This window comes from Carassius carassius, chromosome 7, assembly GCF_963082965.1.
Source record: "Carassius carassius chromosome 7, fCarCar2.1, whole genome shotgun sequence".
NCBI classification, from domain to species: domain Eukaryota; kingdom Metazoa; phylum Chordata; class Actinopteri; order Cypriniformes; family Cyprinidae; genus Carassius; species Carassius carassius.
The window spans coordinates 33,699,449-33,719,685 of NC_081761.1; the positions used below are offsets into that span (position 1 = coordinate 33,699,449).

At 36.4% G+C, this 20,237-nt stretch overlaps 1 protein-coding gene and 1 long non-coding RNA gene across 5 annotated transcripts in view; one reads left to right on the top strand and one right to left on the bottom strand.

Annotated features, from left to right (window-relative positions):
• Positions 1–6,923: 6,923 nt before the first annotated feature.
• On the bottom strand, positions 6,924–16,582 carry LOC132144004 (uncharacterized). Its single transcript, XR_009434311.1, has 2 exons — positions 16,514–16,582; positions 6,924–7,368 (listed from the first exon to the last, which is right to left on the bottom strand). It is a non-coding gene; the product is annotated as an uncharacterized LOC132144004 (long non-coding RNA).
• Positions 16,212–20,237, top strand: part of nfixa (nuclear factor I/Xa) — an 87,090-nt gene continuing 83,064 nt past the window's right edge. For 2 of the 4 annotated variants that reach the window (XM_059554686.1, XM_059554697.1), the window contains exon 1: positions 16,212–17,170. In XM_059554686.1, coding sequence (XP_059410669.1) covers positions 17,168–17,170 — 3 coding nt within the window. In that variant the 5' untranslated portion in view covers positions 16,212–17,167. The remainder of the gene's footprint in view (positions 17,171–20,237) is intronic. The other 2 variants (XM_059554695.1, XM_059554685.1) reach the window with 2 other exon arrangements.

A 20,237-nucleotide genomic window follows, 5' to 3' on the forward strand; every position in this document is an offset into this window, starting at 1 on the left:
TGAATGAAATACGAATTAATTATGTTTTGTTTAATATATAATTCACTTCTGGGAACAATTTATCTAATCAAAACAACATCTAAAATCATACGCACACTTATTTTTAGGCATAGCTACTTTGTCAATGCATTCTTTTGGAAGGTTCTTCGTTTTTTTGTTTTTTTCTTCTGATCCTGTTTTTTTGTTCCTTTAGAAACACAGATGGTTTCTTTTTCATCTCTCTATCTCACACACTGCCTCCCACCATCCGACAGGTGCAGAATAAACACCCACACACATGCAGACATTATCAATGACATACGTCTCCTGAGAATGACAGTCGTCCAGGGCATTAAGACTCTGCCAGGCTGAGTTTGGCTCTGTAGGGTGAGTCTTTTGATAGAAACACCTGCAAGATGGCTGAGTTTATCTGTCTTTAACGCCTCTCCTGTCTTTGGCACGCACTCTATAACACGTTGGAGACAGGAAAAACAGGGGAGAGGGGGCTTTTATTCTGCTTAAGGTTAAGTGATCAGTAAGACTGTATGTGTGTGATGGGGGTTTTTGGCCTGAATACATCTGCTCTCATATACGCACCTCCTGATTAAGTGTTTATATGTTTTTGTATGTGGATATGTGTATATATGAAGTGTGTGTGAAGCAGATGGCATGGCTTGGTAACTATGCCAGTCTCTCAAATATATTCAGTGTTGTGCTCCATCTGTGACCCTGCATGCCAAGACCTGGCCCGACCCTAAATCTTTCTATTTAGGTGCATATAAATGACATTTTTATGTCCCCGGTTTTAATGATATTCTTTTTCTTTCTTTCTTTTTCTTTTAACACATTAAAATTGTCTTGAAAACTTTTCCTTATAGTTTTTGTCCTACTTTTTACATACTTTTAATCAGTTATTATTACTTTGTTGTCCTAGACCCAGATTTTCAGTCATAAACTGTGAAAATGTATTGTAAAATAAATTATATGTTTCATAAAGAGGGAAATATAAACAAACAAACCATAATTAATATTCATTATGTATGGTTTTTAAATAATTGTCTTATATTTTCAAATTACTGTCCATGCTTTGTGTCCACATGGCATAATTTCCCTATAAGATGTATTATTGTTTAATTAAGGTTTTTTTTTTTTTTTTTTTTTTTTGGTGTACCTGGTTATCAAGAGAAAAAAAACAGTGTCTGTGAAAATCTTGAATTGAAAGAAATGATATGTGAAAAAAAATAAAGACAAATTAAGGTAAACTTGTGAACAAAATATTTTAGTTTTTCCAATCAAACTGTTATTTTGCTAAACTATGCAAATAGTGTGAAGATATTATTTAAATTAGGCTATGTGTATTTAGGATAACCTACACATGTGAGTTATAAGAAAAACAATTTCAATCCCAGAATTCTATTAAACTGAATTTATTATTTGAGACTGCCATCTAATGTTGCTCATTGTTATTCAAATTAGTAATAATGTGAAAAGTGTTGTAAGAGTTTCTTCTTCTTTTTCTACTTAGTAAATGCACAGAAGGCCATAAAAAGAACCCAAATATGAAACTAATCAGCAGATAGCCAAACAGTTTGACTTCCTTAAGTAGAAAACCTATCCAATTTTATATAGGTTACATAAGCTAACCTATATATAAGGCCAAAATACAGAAAAATAACCACATCCATGACGATAAAAAAATAAAAATAAAATAATAATAATAATAAAACGAATTTAAAGGGGTTTGGACTCAAATCCTGAAAAAGTGTCACGTGATTGCATTTGCACAATCTTTCCCGCCGGGATCAGAGAAGTCAACAGGTGAGTCTTGAAATGATTAGTCAAAGAGCTGCTTGTAGAGCTCAGTTTTCTCCATCGTCCTCCTCACACAGTGAATCTAAAGGCCTGTGACCTGCTGAGGCCAGTTATTTGTTGTTCAAAGGTGATATTATTAACCATTGTCGCTTAAAACTACGAGGTCTGTCACGATTAGCTGTGGTGAGTAAATAAAACACTAGTCAGTCACTCTGACGATATCAAACTTAGTGTAGCTTGTCTGGAATAAGTTTCAAATTCTTTGACTGTAGTCAAATATCCATTATTCATTGAATCGTTGTACCAAAAATATATTATACACTTTTATTTATTAATATAAAAAGTCGAATGTTGCATTAAATCCATGAATCCCCGAGAGGGCGCCAAATACTATTTTGAAAAGAGTTGTCACAAATACGTTACTACAAAACAAGCAGAAATGTCACCCCTTCTCCATTTATTATTTATGATACTCTGACAAGTGAGTGTATTTTCTGTGAACATTTATGGTTACACTTGTGAGGAACAATAAAAAAATCACTATTTGGAGCTCTAATAAATCTGTCAAACCATGTTTTGCTTTAAATCTACTGATGTCAGTAGGCTTATTAGAGGGTTAAACTGGGCTTTAGCATATGTAATCACCATCAAACACAACATTTGCATCTACTGCATGAGATGTGTCACTGAAGAAACATCCATGTGAATATTGAACCCTCCTGTTTAAGTTTATAATATTTCGATAGACCTCCATGTTTGTGGAAAAAATCATTTAAAATATATTTTCCATTAAATTTTTTTACAAGGTTGCCTTTATTGAAAAGACCCAGCTGACAGATATTTCTAAAGATTTAATCTTTTTTTTATATTATAAAATGTATGCAAAAATATATGTACCTGCAAAAATATATTGTTGAAAAAATGTGACTACAGCATTTGATAGATTAAAAAATATATTTGAGAACTATCTGTTTGTTGGAGCAAAAATGGCTGTCAAGTCTCTGACAATAAACAGTATATGAGGAGTTTATACACTTATGTTTTAGGTGTAAAGGTTTATGAAAGTAGAAGAAATCTTGGTTTGACCCTGTAAAAGTTGAACAATAAAGCCTTTTGATGTTTTAAGGTGCGTTTGTTTGTGTGGGAGCTAATATAACGCGGCCTAGTATTTTCAACATTCTGGGCATCTAGAGTGCCTGAGACTTATAGGAACCTGGCATAAGATTTTACAACACACACACACACACACACACACACACACACAATAGTCTGCTTTATAAGGTGCCCACGATACCATGGCAACCCCCATGTTCTCAGCGAGAAAGGATACCGTATGCCAAATAAATACCATGGTAACTTAAAAAAGAACAACATGTAGCCCAGCAACCTCTGAAAGTTATTAAGGGAAATAAGTGGATACAGAGAAATTGATAGGGTGTTAAAAAGAGACGTGGAGGGGGGAAGAGAAACAAGGACAGAGAAACAAATCTGACATTTTAGTGTATACTTATTTCTGGGCCAATTCTTCATTGTATCAACTAATGCTGTGATTCTGTAATAAGGCCATGATTAAATGTGTGTGTATCATGCATTGTTGGAGTTACATATGTTTCCCAACAAGGCCTCCCAGAGGTCTTATTACAGAATGTTTATGACTGCATATGCATGTAAAATCAGGGATTTTCAAACTTTGGGGAAAAAAAAAAATCTATATATATATGTCGATGCCCCCATTGTAATTGGAAACCCTGCTATATATTTTCATGCATAGAGATCCATTTATAATATTGTAAGAAACTGTGTGGTATTATAAAGAGAATATGTTTCCAAAATTCAACTGTACAAAATCCAAGACAAATAATAAATATTATATTATAAAATATTAATTCTGCATTAAACTGAAAACAGCAGAATCCTCTTTGTGTAAACTAAAAGTTATTCCCTAATGTAATATTAGGTAGAAAAAAAGTATTTATGGGGATACATTTTTTCTACCCTAATATTACATTAGGCAATAACTTTTAGTTTTGTAATTTTTATAGAGCTTTTGATAAATTTCCCCCAAACTTAGAACGATGTATTCAATCTATCTATAAAACGTTCATTGCCTATCAAAAGTTAGGTACCAGTAAGATAATTTTTTTTTAAAATGAATACTACTTTTATTAATGCATTAATTTGATTTATCATGTTTATAATCTTACAAAAGATTTCATTTCAAATAAATGCTGCTCTTTTGAACTTTATAAAAAAAAAAACCCTGAAAAAAGAATCCTGTTTTCACGAAAAACACTGTGCAGAATTGATAATGGATTCAACATCAATAATAATAATAATAAACATTTCTTGAGCTCTAAATCAGCGCATTAGACGCTGAAGACTGGAGTAATGATGCTGAAAATTCAGCTTTGCATCCCAAGAATAAGTTACATTTGAACATATATTCAAATAGAAAACAATTTATTTTTTAACTGTATTTTGGATCATATAGCTTTGGTAAGCATCAGAGACTTATTTAAATAGTAGAAAGCTCTGTATGAAAGCAACTTCATTACTCTGTGTTGGCAAAAATTGGTGTGTATTTACAGACACTTTCTTACCAGAGCTCTGGTTGAAGTAAGTGCATTTGTTGAGGTGTGATGATTGCTGGAGCTGATCGCTGGGGAAGCAGTTTAACAGCAAGACAAAAACCACAGCTACTAATAAGAATGTAATTCCAACAAGACTGTAATGCGGCTCAATGAAGGAAGTGTCATGTTTTGTTGGTAGGACTAGAGTGTGAATTTCCAAAACTATATGTTTGCGTTTCCCATCTCTCTCTCTGTGCCTGTGGTTGTATCTTTCCATATAGCCTGGAGTGATATGGGCCTGGTGCCCGCTCTCAGCTCTCTTTGTGTATGTGTGTGTGTGTGTGTGTCCGTTGAGGCACGGGCAGATTAGAACAGGAACTGCTGCCACAAATGCACCCTGTCTAGTGCTCTTTAATTCCTCTAAATTAGCACCTCGCGCCAGGCACTTTACACACTCGCGCACACACTAAGCAGTGCCATGCTTTTAACTGCCTTGATAATCACAGCGTTAACTAATAGTTTTTCTCTCACGCTTTTCTTGCTCGCGCACACAGACCCTCTCACACATTTTCACTAACTCTTGGCGTCAGAGGAGTTTTTTCTGTCCTGTGAGATGTGGCTCTCAGTTAGCGGCTAATGTGAAGCTGATAGCGCCGTACGCTCTGATGCCCTTTAATTCACTCACCAGTGCTGAACTAACACAAGACCTCTGAGCTACAACGAGCCAAAGTCTCAAATCCTTTTAAACCATACATGTGTTATGTGTGCATAAAACTCTCTAAAATCTATCTATCTATCTATCTATCTATCTATCTATCTATCTATCTATCTATCTATCTATCTATCTATCTATCTATCTATCTATCTATCTATCTATCTATTTGTATACCTACAGTATCTATCTATCTGTCTGTCTGTCTATCTATCTACAGTATCTATCTGTCTGTCTGTCAATATCAGGGTTTTTGCAAGAATATGAAGAGGTTCATTGTTGTCCATATAAAGGTCTGCAAATTAAAAATAGATAAACAAGTAGTCTCAAATCATCTCAAATAGTTTGAGAGAATAAGCATGACAACATTTGTATGTGAAATGATCTTGTAAAATATAATAATAATAATAATGTTTTTGCTTGCAGGAATTTTTAGATTTCTTTGACTATATACTGACACCTGTTGGCGTGGATGCGGTTTTACTAAGAGTTGCAGTATTTACAGTATTTTAAATTGCAAGGCATTGTTGGTCATGTGACCACAAAATAGTGATCCCTTGTATGTTTTTAACCTAAGCGACATGCATTGTATTCAAATCATATTTGTTGAAAGCCATATTATTATTATTATTATTGTTATTATCATTATTGATTAAATTCTGAATGAAATATTAAACTTGTTCCTAAGAAATATGCTTGACTCATTGTGTGTGTGTGTGTGGGAAGCAGGCTGCATGTAGAGATCTATTCACTAATCCCCACTGTCCTCTGCATCTGCACACACACAGTGCGCTATCTGAGGCAGCAGAAGGTCTGGGCATGAGTTTTGCACTGTTGGCATCGCAGCCTGGGCACTGGCACTCATGAGACTGAGAGAAAGCTGGGTGTGGTGTGTGTGTGTCTTAGTATACTAATGAAATTAAGGGAGGTGGCAAGGAAACCATAAAATACACTACACATAGCATACATACTAAATTACTGTTCATTGCACAAGTGACTGAGACAATAGAGAGAAACAGTGAAATGCAGTAAATGGTAAAGTAATTGATTGTTTGGCTGAGAGACATTAATAAAACAACACTAGTCATTCCTTTCACAGTTCTATCTGATATTTGTAATCTCTCGCTCTCTGAGAGGGCAGATGTCCAGGTCATCCAGCAACAGCTGGCTCTCCATGTGCTGTGACCAAGTGTTGGAGGGCCTGCGTGTGTGTGTGTGTGCGGTTTCCGCAAGTCATCATAAATATTCATTGTCTCAGTGAAATTTTATTGCCAAATGATTCTCTCTAATGCCAAATAATTAACTCTTTGTTACTTTTGTTCCATTGCTCTCCTCTGTAGCGCTTTTTTGTCTTTATATTATAACATAGCTTCTTACAAATACTATAAAAATTTAACACACACACACGTTTGTTTTTGTGAAAAGTGGGGACATCCCATAGGCGTAATGGTTTTTATACTGTACAAACTGTATATTCTATGGCCCTACACCTAACCCTAACCCTCAGAGGAAACTTTGTGCATTTTTACTTTCTCAAAAAAACTCATTCTGTATGATTTATAAGCGTTTTGAAAAATGGGGACATGGGATTGTCCTCATAAGTCACCCTCTCCTTGTAATACCTGTGTCATACCCATGTCATTATATAGAGTTGTGTCCTGATATGTCACAAAAACAAGAGCACACACACACACACACACACACACACACATATATGTGTGTATATATATATATATATATATATATATATATATATATATATATATATATATATATATATATATATATATATAAATAAAAACAAAAACATTTTAAAAAATGAAAATATAGAAGCTTTGGAAGTCAATATATTAATATTATTTATTTAATTGCCATATTATTTCTTTTTGCAGTTTTAAATGCACATTTGCATATAGGTATGTATTTACTGTGTAGTATTGTACAGCCTTTTATAGTACTGCTACTACAGTTTGATTAAAGGCCAAAAGAAATACCAGTTTCTCGATGTTCGTTCTTGGTAAGTGGCTCTTCAGACATCTTGGAAGATCTTTTCCTTCGACTGTACAGTTGCTGTCAGGAATACAAAAGGTGGAGACAGAAATGGCAGTCAGGAATGTTGATTTAACAACAGCAGATCAATACATATGGCTCATGCAGAAATGAATTCTGATTGATATGATTCACTCACTCACTTAATCAGGCCCAGATGGAGAGCTGAAAAGAAAAAGAGCTAAAGCTCACAAAATAGAGATGAGGAATGGAGTAAAAAAGAACAGAAGACAACAGAATCTAAACCTGTAAAAGACAGATGGGGAGAGAGAACAGAAGGGCAAAAACAAACAAAAGATGTAAAGGCCAGGAATTTTAGGAAGAGACCGGTAAGAATAAGAGGGAGAGGGAAAAAAACATGAAGTCAGAACAGGACATCATCCAAAAATTGAGAAAAAATAAATAAAAATCTTTAGAACAAAAGCCTCCCAGTCAGGAGTTGCAAACTCAACCAAAACTTCAGCTATATAATGCATTTATTAAACCAATTCTTGCATTGTTGCACACCAAGTACTGCACTACAGTCAGCCAAGAGTAAAACAGCCATGTTTACACTGTATGCCCTTGAGTAAAATCTGAACAATAGTTGACAATGTGCTACTACAAAGTAAAACAGAAGGGCACAGTGTGAAGGAACATGGAAAAAAAATCTATTTCAGTGTCTTTTTTTTTTTTGAGATTTTTTAGTAGATTTGAAGAGTCAAACAACATTCAGTTTCAAAATTTGTGTTACGCAGGTTTTACAACCCCTGGCAAAAATTATGGAATCACCACACTTAGATGTTGTTTACCCAAATTTTTTACTTCATAACAAATGACCGATATCACACAAAACAATATTTGATTAGTAAATAAATTATTCTGGTAATGTGAAACATACCCCCCCCCCCCCCCCAAAAATAAAAATAAATAAAGATATTAAACTTTGAATGAAAACTGGTTTTCCCTATCAAGTAGAGGAAAAAAATATGGAATAATCTACCAAAACACAGTTAGGACTTTGTTGCTCCTCCTCTTGCTTTTATGACGGGTTGAGTTCTTTGGGGGCATGGATTTCACTAATGAAAATTAATTTTCTTCATCAGGCTGGTTCCAACTTTGTCGAATAGTGGTTGACAGATCAGCTTTGCAAGGTGGAGCCTTGTCATGGACCAGTTTTTTCAATTTCCACCATAAATTTACAATCGGTTTGAGATTCAGACTTTTTGCTGGCCATGTCATTGAGTTGATATGCCTTTCCTGAAGAAAAGCTTTAACACTCTGCTCTGTGGCAAGATGCATTATCATCCTAAAAAAATTACTTCATTATCAGCAAACATCTTTTCTATTGATTTCATTGTTCTTTTCATTTCTATTGAGAAAAGTGTCCAAAATTTCAGTGTACACTTGTGCATTGACTTTTGAGGTAAGCTTTGCCATTTCCCCTGGTCCTTTACCTGACATGCAACCTCATACCATGAATGAGTTAGAAAATTTAGTTGTTTTCTTCAGGAGGTCATCTTTATACATTTAATTGGAATGGCACCAGACAAAAGTTTCAGCATTATCTCCTTGTCCAGTGCAGATTTATGATTCATCACAAAATATCACTTTCATCAAATCATCCACACTCCATGACTGCTTCTCTTTAGCCCACTGTTTTCTTCTGTTTAGGTGTTCATGCTGGTTTTTGTTTGGCTTTTCTATATTTAAATCCCATTTCGTTCAGCCGATTTCGCACAGTTCTGTCACACGCATTGACTCCTGTTTCCGCCCATTTGTTTTTCGTTGTGCATTTTCTCTTTCAAAGGCAAATTGCTTTTCTAACCTGACGCTTTTAGGTCTTCCTTAGCTTGCCTGTATGTTGTCCATGTGTAACCTTTCCATTTTGTTTATACTTGCACCAAATTTTAGAAACAGCTGACTGGGAACCTCCACATTCTTTTGCCACACTCCATGATGGATTTCCTTCTTAAAGGAGTTTTATAATCCTTTCCATTGTTTCAACCGTCAGCTCTCTTGTTGGTGCCATGTTTCCTTTCAATTAGCCAATTCCAAAAGCTCGTTAGGGTCTGCAAGCACTCATAATTAACTACAGTACATACTTAACCTTGAAGAATCAAGATGGCGCCTGCGTGTGTGGCGAGCCGTCTGCCCTGTTCGTTTTACGTGTTGATGTTGGCTGTTTTAGCTATTTTAACATCATGTTTTAACTACTGTGAACTCTACATTGTTAACTGCTGACTAATTAGCTTTTTAGATATGTTCCAGTATTTATTTCAGAAATGCAAATTACAAGCTCCACAATTCCATATTTTTTTCCTCAACATTGAATGATTCCATAATTTTTTCCTCTACTTGATATGGAAAACAATTTTCCATTGATTAAATTTTTTGAGGTATGATTCACAAAGTGTTGAATTATCAAGCAAAAATAGTTTTGTGTCAAATCTGTGATTTTGTTTATTTGTTATAAAGTCCAAACTTTGGGTGAACATCCTCTAGGTATGGTGATTTCATAATTTTTGCCTGGGGGGGTAAACGTAAAATATTTTATTGAATTTTATCCTGAGTTTTTTGCCGTAAAGATAAGTGGAAGCAGGCATGGTGTTAAATTGCACAAACGCAATTAGTATTGTAGTTTATTTTTATTTGTATTAGAAAGTTGCATATGTGTGTGCATAAGTCCCTCACTTCAATCTGTCTTTCTACAGTCCTTTCAATCTCTACATAAATCTGCCCCCCTGAATGTACACATCACAGTACTGTTGCTGTCCTGCATCCAGTGATCCTCTTTCACATGCCGATGACCCCCAGCATCTGCCTGAATGCCCTCGGGCTAGGCTCCCAAAGACCCCAAAGAGCCAAAGTCAACGCCCTCGACTGTTCTACAGTGACCGGAACGGTGGCGTTCACCCAGGAGCCCGACCTCTTGCTTCCCAGACTCTTCCAGAGGCGTTCACCCAGGAGCCCGACCTCTTGCTTCCCAGACTCTTCCAGAAACAAGGTAACAAGGGCCAACCGAGACAATGAGGACACTCGCTGTCATCAAACAACTGGTTTGTTGATCAACCCCATGCGATGGACCAGTAGGAGGCAAGAAAATTAATAGGCATTGGAACAAGTAAAAAAAAAAAGTTTGAACTAAATGAATTGTTCACAGTAGCAATGTTGTGTTTTGCTGTTGGTTTTTAGCTGTAAGCAGAGGACAGGAGTAAGCAGCCAGACATATGCCATGACCCTGGGTGGATATCGGGCCAAACGCCATGGGCAGTGTGCTCAGCTGATAAGGTCACTTTGTGGTGATCCAGTACAACAGAACATGATTTGGCTTTTAACGAACGTCCTTTGTTAGAGTTACTTGAGGAGAGCTGGTGGTTCCAGGCTTACCTAATCACAGACAGGCCTCGGGTTAAGATTGAACTTTACCATGAGAGTTGTATGAGATGCACTTGGTTTTCGGTGAAGATTACTTTGCTGCAGTGTTGATGTATTTTTGAAGGCCAACTTGGAAGTTAGTAATATCCTGGACAAAAGCCCAATATATTTTTTGCCGTTTACTTTTAGATTGATTTAGAAAATTAGCTCTGTTACCAGCAAAGTTACATGTTTTGTTCATCATGATAATCTTAACAAATAAACACAACACTTATGAATTTTAGGCCTACACAAACAAAGCTAGAAGCTAAGCAAAGACCTCGGTTGCATGACTTCAACAGCTTGGAGCCTCTCTTTTAGTCTTTATTTAAAAATCTTTCCCCTAATAGTTTGAGTTAGAATCGTTTTCTAAAGTGCAATTATAACAGTGAGGCTGTAAAACATTAGTGTGTAGATGAGTTTTCCCATTCAGCATAACATTTAATGTCCCGACAACCTCCGTAGTCTCATTTATCCACTTGTATGTTTAGGTATATTTATGTTGTAGAATAAAATATTTTGAGCTTGTGTAGACCACAAACCTTTTAACCATAAACCCTTTCAAAATACCTATTGACTTTGGATGATGGAACTGGAAATTTCTAGGTTTTGGCCAACAAAAATGTCATCCCTGCTGCATTCTATAGCTTTACATCTCACCTTTTAGACACCAGATGCTCAGTTAAAGTTTAAATGAGTGCAAAGATTGAGTGGCCGTGTTATACATTTTACCAGAGATCTATGCAACAATAAGAATGTGCTCGTTGTTCGTGGTGCATTATTTCAGTAGTTGCTTACGTAATTGAACTGGAACATGGACACTGCAATGGAAAGTGACACAAATTGAAACATTACGCCCCCGTAGAGGCATTTTTTGGAAAATTTATCCTGTGGTTATAATGCAGTCTGTGTGCGAAAACAGACGTGTTAAAGGAAAGAGAGATTATTAGTGCATACTCAAGAATGTGTGAGAGGAGTAAAACATTCAATATTTTTGTAGCTCTGCTATGAAAGAATTATAAAGAGGTTGGGATACAAATGTTGGTCATTTTAATATTCTGGGAGACTTGTAAATTTTCATTTAGAGGTAGATTTAGGCTGAAAAATGTATCTCGAGTCACAGCATTGAAGCCTTATTTTGCATCATATTCCTTCTTTGGCATATAAAACTGAAAGTCTCTAGCTGTTTTTGAGGTCTACAGTGATGTTTGACGAAACGACACTCGTGCACGTTAAGGCTGAGGTCACGTACGTCGAAACCACTCTGATTGCTGTAGACCAGGATTCTGCATAAAGATAGGTTATCCGGACCAAAGCGCCTTCGCTGTGGTCTGTGGCTTTGCCAGAGTCTGTGGGCTGCCGGGCAAATCTACAGCTATCAGACCACGAGGCCTGTGGTGGTGAACTGGAGATAAACGAACCGCTCACCACACCCCTCACTAAATTTACCACACACACTGCCTTAAACTGCTGGCTGTCACCTGAGGTGATGCTTTGTAGTTTAATCCTTTTTTCTAAAGGTTTGTTGTGGCTGAATCCATTGCATTAAATGTCCTTTCTTTTTCAGAATTTAATTATTAAATTTACGACTAAAAATGATGTGTCGTTTCCATTTCCCACAATAGCTATGTAACAGGATGTATCCCCATGTCCTGCAGTGAATTATAATCTAATTTGTGTCAGAGCTGTCTTAAATCCGTTTGCACTTTCTGAAAACGTCCTCTTTTAGATGAGAAAATGTTAAGAGCAGCAGTCGGAGCCAAGACTCGCATTCTTGCCACTTTGTTGCTTGGGAGTAACTGTGTTTTTCTTGGGTTTTCTGGCTCGCCCTCTCTCTCCGGCTTCCATTTCTGCTCAAAGTGAACAGCAGAGGACCGTTACAGAATACCAAGAAAAGAAGCGGCAGGGAAAAAAAGAAAGAAAATGTTTTGTAATTCAAAACTGCACTTAGAGAGCCAGATTAAAACAAGAGAGGAGAATCATATGCCAGTTTTCTTGTATCTGTCACAAAAAAGGTTAAACATCAGGAGCCAACAGCTGAAGTCATTTTAGTTTTTTCATTTTTTTTCAGAAATTATTTTCTGTCTTTGTGTATTTGTGACCATACATAGCTGCTACATTGATAAGTTTATTACAAAAAACTATAATTTTAAATAACATAGTTTTCATCAAAAGAGCAGTAATAATTATTAAATAGCAGTAATTAAATTTAGGCTATTTGAAATTTTGTTGAATTCTTTTTTCATGATCTTAGCAATTTATCTTTGGTAAAGCTGACAAATCTGTCCTGCACACTGTAAAATTGATGATGATGATAATATAGTTGTATAACTGAGTTATAATTTGACATAAAAAAAGAAACTGATTTGTCTTCTGTTTTGAGGAACAGGCCATCCATTCACAGGAATCTCTGAGTGAACCACCATATTTTTATAAAGTTTGTTTGGCTGTTTGTTTTATTTTGTGATGTTTAGGTCATATCTACAGCAATATTTCACTGCTATGTGTTACAATAATAGTATTTAGTATGTAGAATGCAGTTTTATTTGTATTAATATCCTTCAGTCGTCTTGTGGTCATAGTAACATATTTTAATGGTTCGCGTATGTAGGATGTAATTTATAATGGAAACTGCTTGTAACATCGTCACTGTTTTTAATGTTTCGGCAGCCACTGATGTGTATAGTGTAGTTAAAATATCATATCTGAGCACACCATATTTTTTGTGACCCCTCTTACAAATGAGTTCTGTTGAGGTCCATTCAGGTCAGAAGCACAGCACAGGTTTCAGTTTCTGCAGCAGCCTGCGCTGCACTGAGAGCCTTTTCAACTGTAGTTTATTACAGCTGATGTCTTGTCCTCTGCCAGGTATTAAAACAGCATGTCTCAGCCGACGCTGCATTGCGGTCACATTAGGAGGTCCTGTGGTGAGCAGGGCAGCGCTAGACTCTCATTAACTTGAGCTGAGATTTCAGTGATGCTGAACCCGCTCCGGTCTTACTCTCGCTCGCGCTGTGCGAGCGCAATTAACGGAGAGCTTGGTTCGCTCCAAACTCGACCTGGAACGCATTATTCGATCGTTAAAAAACGAAGTTTACTGTTGGTTCTGATTGTTCCGTGTGAACTAGAGCCAGTGGGGAAGGTTTCTCACAGAAGCTGCAGTGAGAAGTTTTGTTTTCCGCTCCGTCAGAAGGTCGTCTGCCACTCAATGCAATAAACTCACATCGGGCATTTAACAGTTCCACAGATCTCGATTACAAGGTGATAAACACACCTTTTGATGATCAAAACAGAAGCTGAATTATCTTCTCGGTAGCAGTGCATATCTATTTTCTACTTCCACTGGAGGCGTCGTAATTATTGCTGAAAATGATTAGACTTATTCCTCATTTAAATCCCCAGCACGGTTAAAACGACATAATATTGGTCTGTATACGAAAATATTTTCGAAGAGATTCAACACTGTTTGCATTTGTTTTATGTTATAAGTTATATGCAGAGAATTTGAAAATAAGCATAAATGTTTTATTAGGCAAGGGTACGTTTTTTTTTAAAACTGTTTGCTGAAACGCATAACAAACATAAATCACTGAATTCCCCAATTTGTGGCATTAAAAATGTTTTAATTTGGCACGAAATTTAAGTCATTGTTCTTTGGTGTTTTTTGGGTTTAAATTTATAAAAATGTGGGGTTTTGGATTTATTCAGTCTGTTAAATCGTTCTTTCTTCACTAAAATTAATTATCGATAAAAATAATTAGTAGGCTACATTACTATAGCATTATTTTGTATAATCAATTTCTATATGTATTATACAATATTTAAAGTGGATAATTCAAGCTGCACGGAATAGGTTTTTTTTATAGATATTATAATTATGATTCTAAAAATCTTGTGATTCATTTAGCAAACCATTTTTAGTATTAATTTGGTTGAACTTATGATTAATTAGAATTCATTAAAAGGTTAATCATCTTAAAATTCGTTAAAGAGTTTCAGAAATGTTTTAAAACCGAGTACTATAGACTATGCATGCTTAAACTAACGAAATCAAGGTTGGTCAATAACGAAGGATAAAACCAATCCGTTAAACATTAAACTAAATTTATACGGAAAAGACTTATTATGACTAATGCAAAATATTTTTTTCTTCACAAAGACTTCTTGTTTGTCGTTTCATACTGAACAATGAGAGTAATGGCAAGTTTAATAAAATATTATGAAATGCTAAACGTTTTTCATTTTGATAAATAATCAGTTTAATTTAATTTTTAACATATCTAGTGGGTCATAAAGGAAAATCTAATATATCAACAATAAAGTATGAGACGCTTATTTAAATATTTAAGGACTTTATTAATATTGTTTTATTTATTATGTTATATGAGCATATATTAGCATAAATTAATATATAGTCTATATTGTTACCAAATAACAAGAACTCATTTATTCAACTTATTTATTTACCATTATTTATCAACATAATCTTTCTATTTACAGTCTTAATATAGGCTACACAAACAAACAAAAAATAGCAAATGTAAAAAAAATAGCCTACAATTTTATCCAAAATCAGTGTCTCTATATATCATTTAGTTCTTACGAATTTTATCAAAAACGTTTAAAAAACAAAATGATCATTATAAGCTATATCAACAATAATTATATAAATGCAATGTAAAAACCCTGTTGGTTTTATTTTATTTGTAAGTGAAGATTTGTAAGTGAAGTGTCGTAAGCCTAATACATTTTCTCTATATGGGTGTTAGTATTTGGGGAAATAATTTAGAAATCCACAGTAGTATATAATAATTATTTTGTAAAATGAATTAGTAATGCACAGTATCCCTCGTGTGGTTCTCCTCTGATCTTGTTCAGGTCACGAGGAAAAGATTTTTCGATCGCTGCGGAATTCACTGCTGTGAAGAAACTTTGTCTTATTCTGTTCAACATGCATCATAAAAATTTATTCATCTAGATTCATCCATTTCTATCAATGTTCATGTATTTCAATCACAACTGTAGCTAACTCTAATATGTATGGCTCTTGATCAGCCAGTAGAAAATAATTTAGCCTGACTCCACTGCTTAAGCACAAATCCAAAGGACTTGTAGGCTATATTCACAATATAACATTGAGGCTAAATGAAACCCTTTCTGAAGAAAAAAACACCTGTTTGGTGTTTGCTTGAGGCGTTTCAGAAGGAACAGAATCTGATGGGTGGCACGAGACACCGGCTGAACCTGGCGACCATAGCCCCATAATTCAGCCTATCTATCCCCTCGTAGACTACTCGACGTGTAGGTAGTGAGAACCGAAACCCTCCCCTCTCTTGTCTCCTAAATTCTCAAAGTATCCTATATTTTCACAATAGATGTTACGTTCCAGCGGTGTTTGAAACAACGTTCCAGTAGCCCAGCCAAAACCAGTCAATAACCAACATTATTATCTAACAGTTTAGTCATTACTCACTAAATCTATATTGTTGCGAAAATGTATCACAAAAATCTACGTATTTTTTTTTACTTAAAGATAGAGGACAGTTAGACACCTGCACTAGGGGCGCCAAAAGTCAATTTGGCTTCTGCTAGCCGAGCCTTATTCTAAAATTACAGACAGAAAGTCTCTCTAAAAATGTCGACCCCCCCCCCCATCCCCAAACTCGCTGAATAGTTCGCGCACTGATCCTCTTTAGGCTAGAGCAGGCAAGATAGTGCTCTAGATATTCCTGTAGCTACTTCCTGCACTTTTGGTCGTGTTTTATTTGAGTTCTTTCCCCGTCTATCCCTGTGTGTACTACAGTCTGGCTCGGTGTTCAGCAGCTAATCCGCGCCGTCCATGATTTTCCCACAGCTCTACTAATGCCCCAAAGCCGCAGCTGCCACACGCTGCCAGTTGCTACATTGATCAATAATTTACCAGCTTGACGCCTCAACGACCCGCTACCCCCGTGCAGCCTCGGGTCGACTGAGGCGACGACCGATATTTACTCACGCGGAGGGGACGCTTATTCTCCCGTGCTTTAAATGCAGCGTCAGTAAGCATTAGCCAACAGGCAGGATCCCTTCGGTGAGTCTACGGATTAGACTGTCGCAATGTGCGCTGCGCGTATTGGTGACTGCAACGGCATTTGAGGACGCCTCTCGCGTTCATCTGTCCGGGAACAGCGGGGGTCCCGTTATGGTGCGGGAGATGCAGTCAAGGCAAACAGGAACTGACTGCAGGACATAAAGACGAAGAAAATCACTCACGGTCACGCAGAACGTCTTCGCACGAGCGGTTCTGCGTACACCGGCGCTCGCGGAGAATTTCAACCGAGCTTGTGAACTCCCCGGTCGGTGCCGCCAGCGAGGCTCCATCGTGACCGCAGGAGAAATATATTTTAAACGGAACGGTTCACGGTATACGAGCTGTGCCCAGGGTCGGCGGTAATCCATCGTTCCGTAAAGTGTCGGAGAAAGCTGTTCTTTTACAGACGGTACAAACTCTGGGAAACAGCCCGACTTGTTGAGTTCTTTTTTCGCTTCCGGTATCACCGGAGAAACCGACTGGTGCACCCGCTCCCTCTCCTTTTTTTTTTTTTGGACGCGGAAGGTTTTAAAGAAAAATGGGTCTTTGAGGAGAGCTGGCAGATTCCTCTCAACTACAATGGTACGTGCTATGAGAATCAATATCTTTCCCACTGTTTGCAGAAATCCAAGCCAACAGATTTCAAACATCGAAGCGCAGCTTTTTAGAAATAATAAAAAAGCGCAATCTGATAACTGTTTGTCGCTCAAAGATACAATTCTTTCAAACAATATAAGGTTAATAGCTTTTATAATAACATTGTTGTGTAGCTGTTTAGAAAGTGCTGTTAAATACCAAGAATACTTAATTTAGTTTTTATATGTCTAGCAGGAAAATTATAGCTAATAATAATAATAATAATATAATATTAATAATAATGGCGAATATGATTCATCGAAATACAAATACAAAATAACATTACATTTAGACAGTCTTATCTAAATGTAACAGGTAATTATTATTATTATTATTACTATTATTTTGCATGTCATGAATCTTGATTGTAATGTTTTCTTTTTTCTTTTTTTTTTAGGGTCATTTTAGGTTGTACTTCAGTGTTAATTTTTAAGTAGTCAGGGAAGGTCTAAATCCACATCATACGCAAAACTAACTCAATTGATATTAAAGAGATGGATATGTATAAAACCAACTAGTAGGATGGATTACTTATTTATTTTTGTATGATGTATTTTGCAAGATCTTATAGTAGAGGTTTTTGAGAGTATTGTGTTTGTATTTAGCATGCAGGCCAATGTTGTGATGTACTGCTTGAAATACAAGTAGTTTTAAAGATATAGTATATTAGATATATATAGTACTATCATTGTAATGTGATGAAAATGGGTAGAACATCTTGGCATGTCTGAATTTGAGATTTTCAGTCCCAGTTTTTCAGCTCAACAGGCAGTTTTCAAACAGCCGGATCTTAAAATGAGCTGCATTATTCAAGATGCATGATTCAGAGCCATTTGTGTTCTATATAATCAAGTTATATGAAAATAATACTTGTGATTTATTTCTTTAAAAAAAATTAAGACTTCAGTTTTTACTCACACCTGTGTGTGTTCAGAGGAGCAACATTATTTCCAGTTATTTGTTAGTTTAGGACCTGCATGCTCTAGTAATTTTGCCGGAATAAATATTTGCACAGCAAGCACATCAGGCTGTGTTTAGATTGGGAATTTTAAATCAGACCTTAAATGCGAGATTGACAGGCCTTTGCAGGCTGAAGGGGCTGGATCTGAATATGAAACACCACATTTGCCTGCAGCAAGCATTTTTTCATCATGACAAATCTTTTCAAAGCATTGAACATCCTCTTCAGCCAAGCACACCTGTGAGATCTACGCAATAAAGACATGCAAACTAATTCTCCACGAGCGAGGTCAAGCACTCAAGTCAGATTAAAGCGTCTGGATGGCTGTGAAGTGATGGTACACCGAACTCGGTCAAATTAGCGGTTTAAATGCATTTTGCAAACCTGTTTGCAATCTCATTGGCTGAACTTAGTTACGGAGACTCGGCTCAGGCTGTGAATTCCAGAGCCGTCTTTTCTAGATTGACTGGTTGTCACGATGCCAGGGTTGCCATGGATGCAGTGCCCTGCAGTGATTGGTGGACGGCTGCATGAACTTGTTTCTGGGTGTAAACTTCTTATGGGAGGACGTTTTGTGTTTGTGGCATCTGTGTTGGCACATGAGATGCCATAATGCAAAGCCACCTACTTGCTTTTATTCAGCTCATTAACAGTGATGAACATGTGCAGACGAACACCGCAACACTACTGCACACCTGCACACACTCACACACAAATGCTCATGCGTATGCCCTCATAGACTTCCAGTGAATGCATGCATGTGTAGATACACCTGGAGCGCTCACAGAGGCCCTTACAAGCACGTTACGGAGAAGACAAGCCGTGAAAGTGGAGATCAGAGGTGCCGGGTGCAAATCGGGTTTGGTCTGAGCCAGGAAACTCGTGTCAAAACCCCAAACAGAGCTTTAATAATTAGCAGCTTCTCATTCATTCCAGATTCTCTCTATCGGTCTGTCTCTCCATCTTTCTTTTTCTCCTTCTGCTATTGCCTCTGAGATGCTGGTGTGAAAAATCACATTTTTCCAACAGTTCTCCCTGAGGTGCTACTGGCAGACACACAGAGAAAGAACGCTTCATCCTTTTATATAGCACTCGTTCTCTCATTACTCCTCCTTTCTCCTCTCTTTTTTTTGACTCTGTCTCTCTTTGATGCGGTTGCCATAGAGGACAGGTTTATATGCGGGCTGATTTGGCTCGGTATTGCCAGCTAGTCAATCATAATGATAAAAAACAATGGTGCTAATAGTAATTGCTGTGTCATTTGACAAACAAAAGACAAAGAAAAAAGGGTGAAAAAAAAGGAAAATCAGTGGGACCTGTGCTGATTGTTCTCGGGCCAGCTGGTTTTTAAATGTGTGGAGGATGGCCAGGTGTGTGCGTGTGTGTGTGCGAGTGAGTGAGTGGGAATGTTCTGTGTAAAGTTAGCAGATACATATGTAGACTCTGTGTTGGAGGGAATGAATATGTGAATTGCTGTGGTTTTGTTACTATCACTATTGCTCATGTTTTGAGGGATTTCAAAACTGCAAAAACTGCTTAAACCCTAAATGTTAAATATTGGTGCGCAATTTTGGTTTGTTGTGGAAAGATGTGCTGATGCTTTATAAAAGGCCTTAAAACAGGTAAAAAAATAATTTATACATTTGAGGTGCCCGGACTATAGCTAAACTTTAAAAACAAATTCAGAAAACCTGTTACTTATAAATGCATTGGTTGCAAGTTGAAAATTTAATGAAATTTTGGAAGTTGCAAATATTTTGATGAGTTCTGTTGACACAATGTTGATCATTACATTACTTTACAGCTTAATATAGTGTAATTTAAACTCTTTTTTTATTTTATAAGTTGTAGTAACATAATAATTTTTTTAGAAAGTTTTTAGTGTAGTGGCCAAGAGCCATTTGCAGCAAACAGCTTAGGGTTAGTTAACCCCAAAATGAAAATTCAGTCATCATTTACCCATTTTCAAATCATTCCAAACATGTTGGACTTCTTTTCTTCCGTGGAAGACAAAAGAGGATATATTTTAGAAAGAAAAAAAAAATCCTTTTT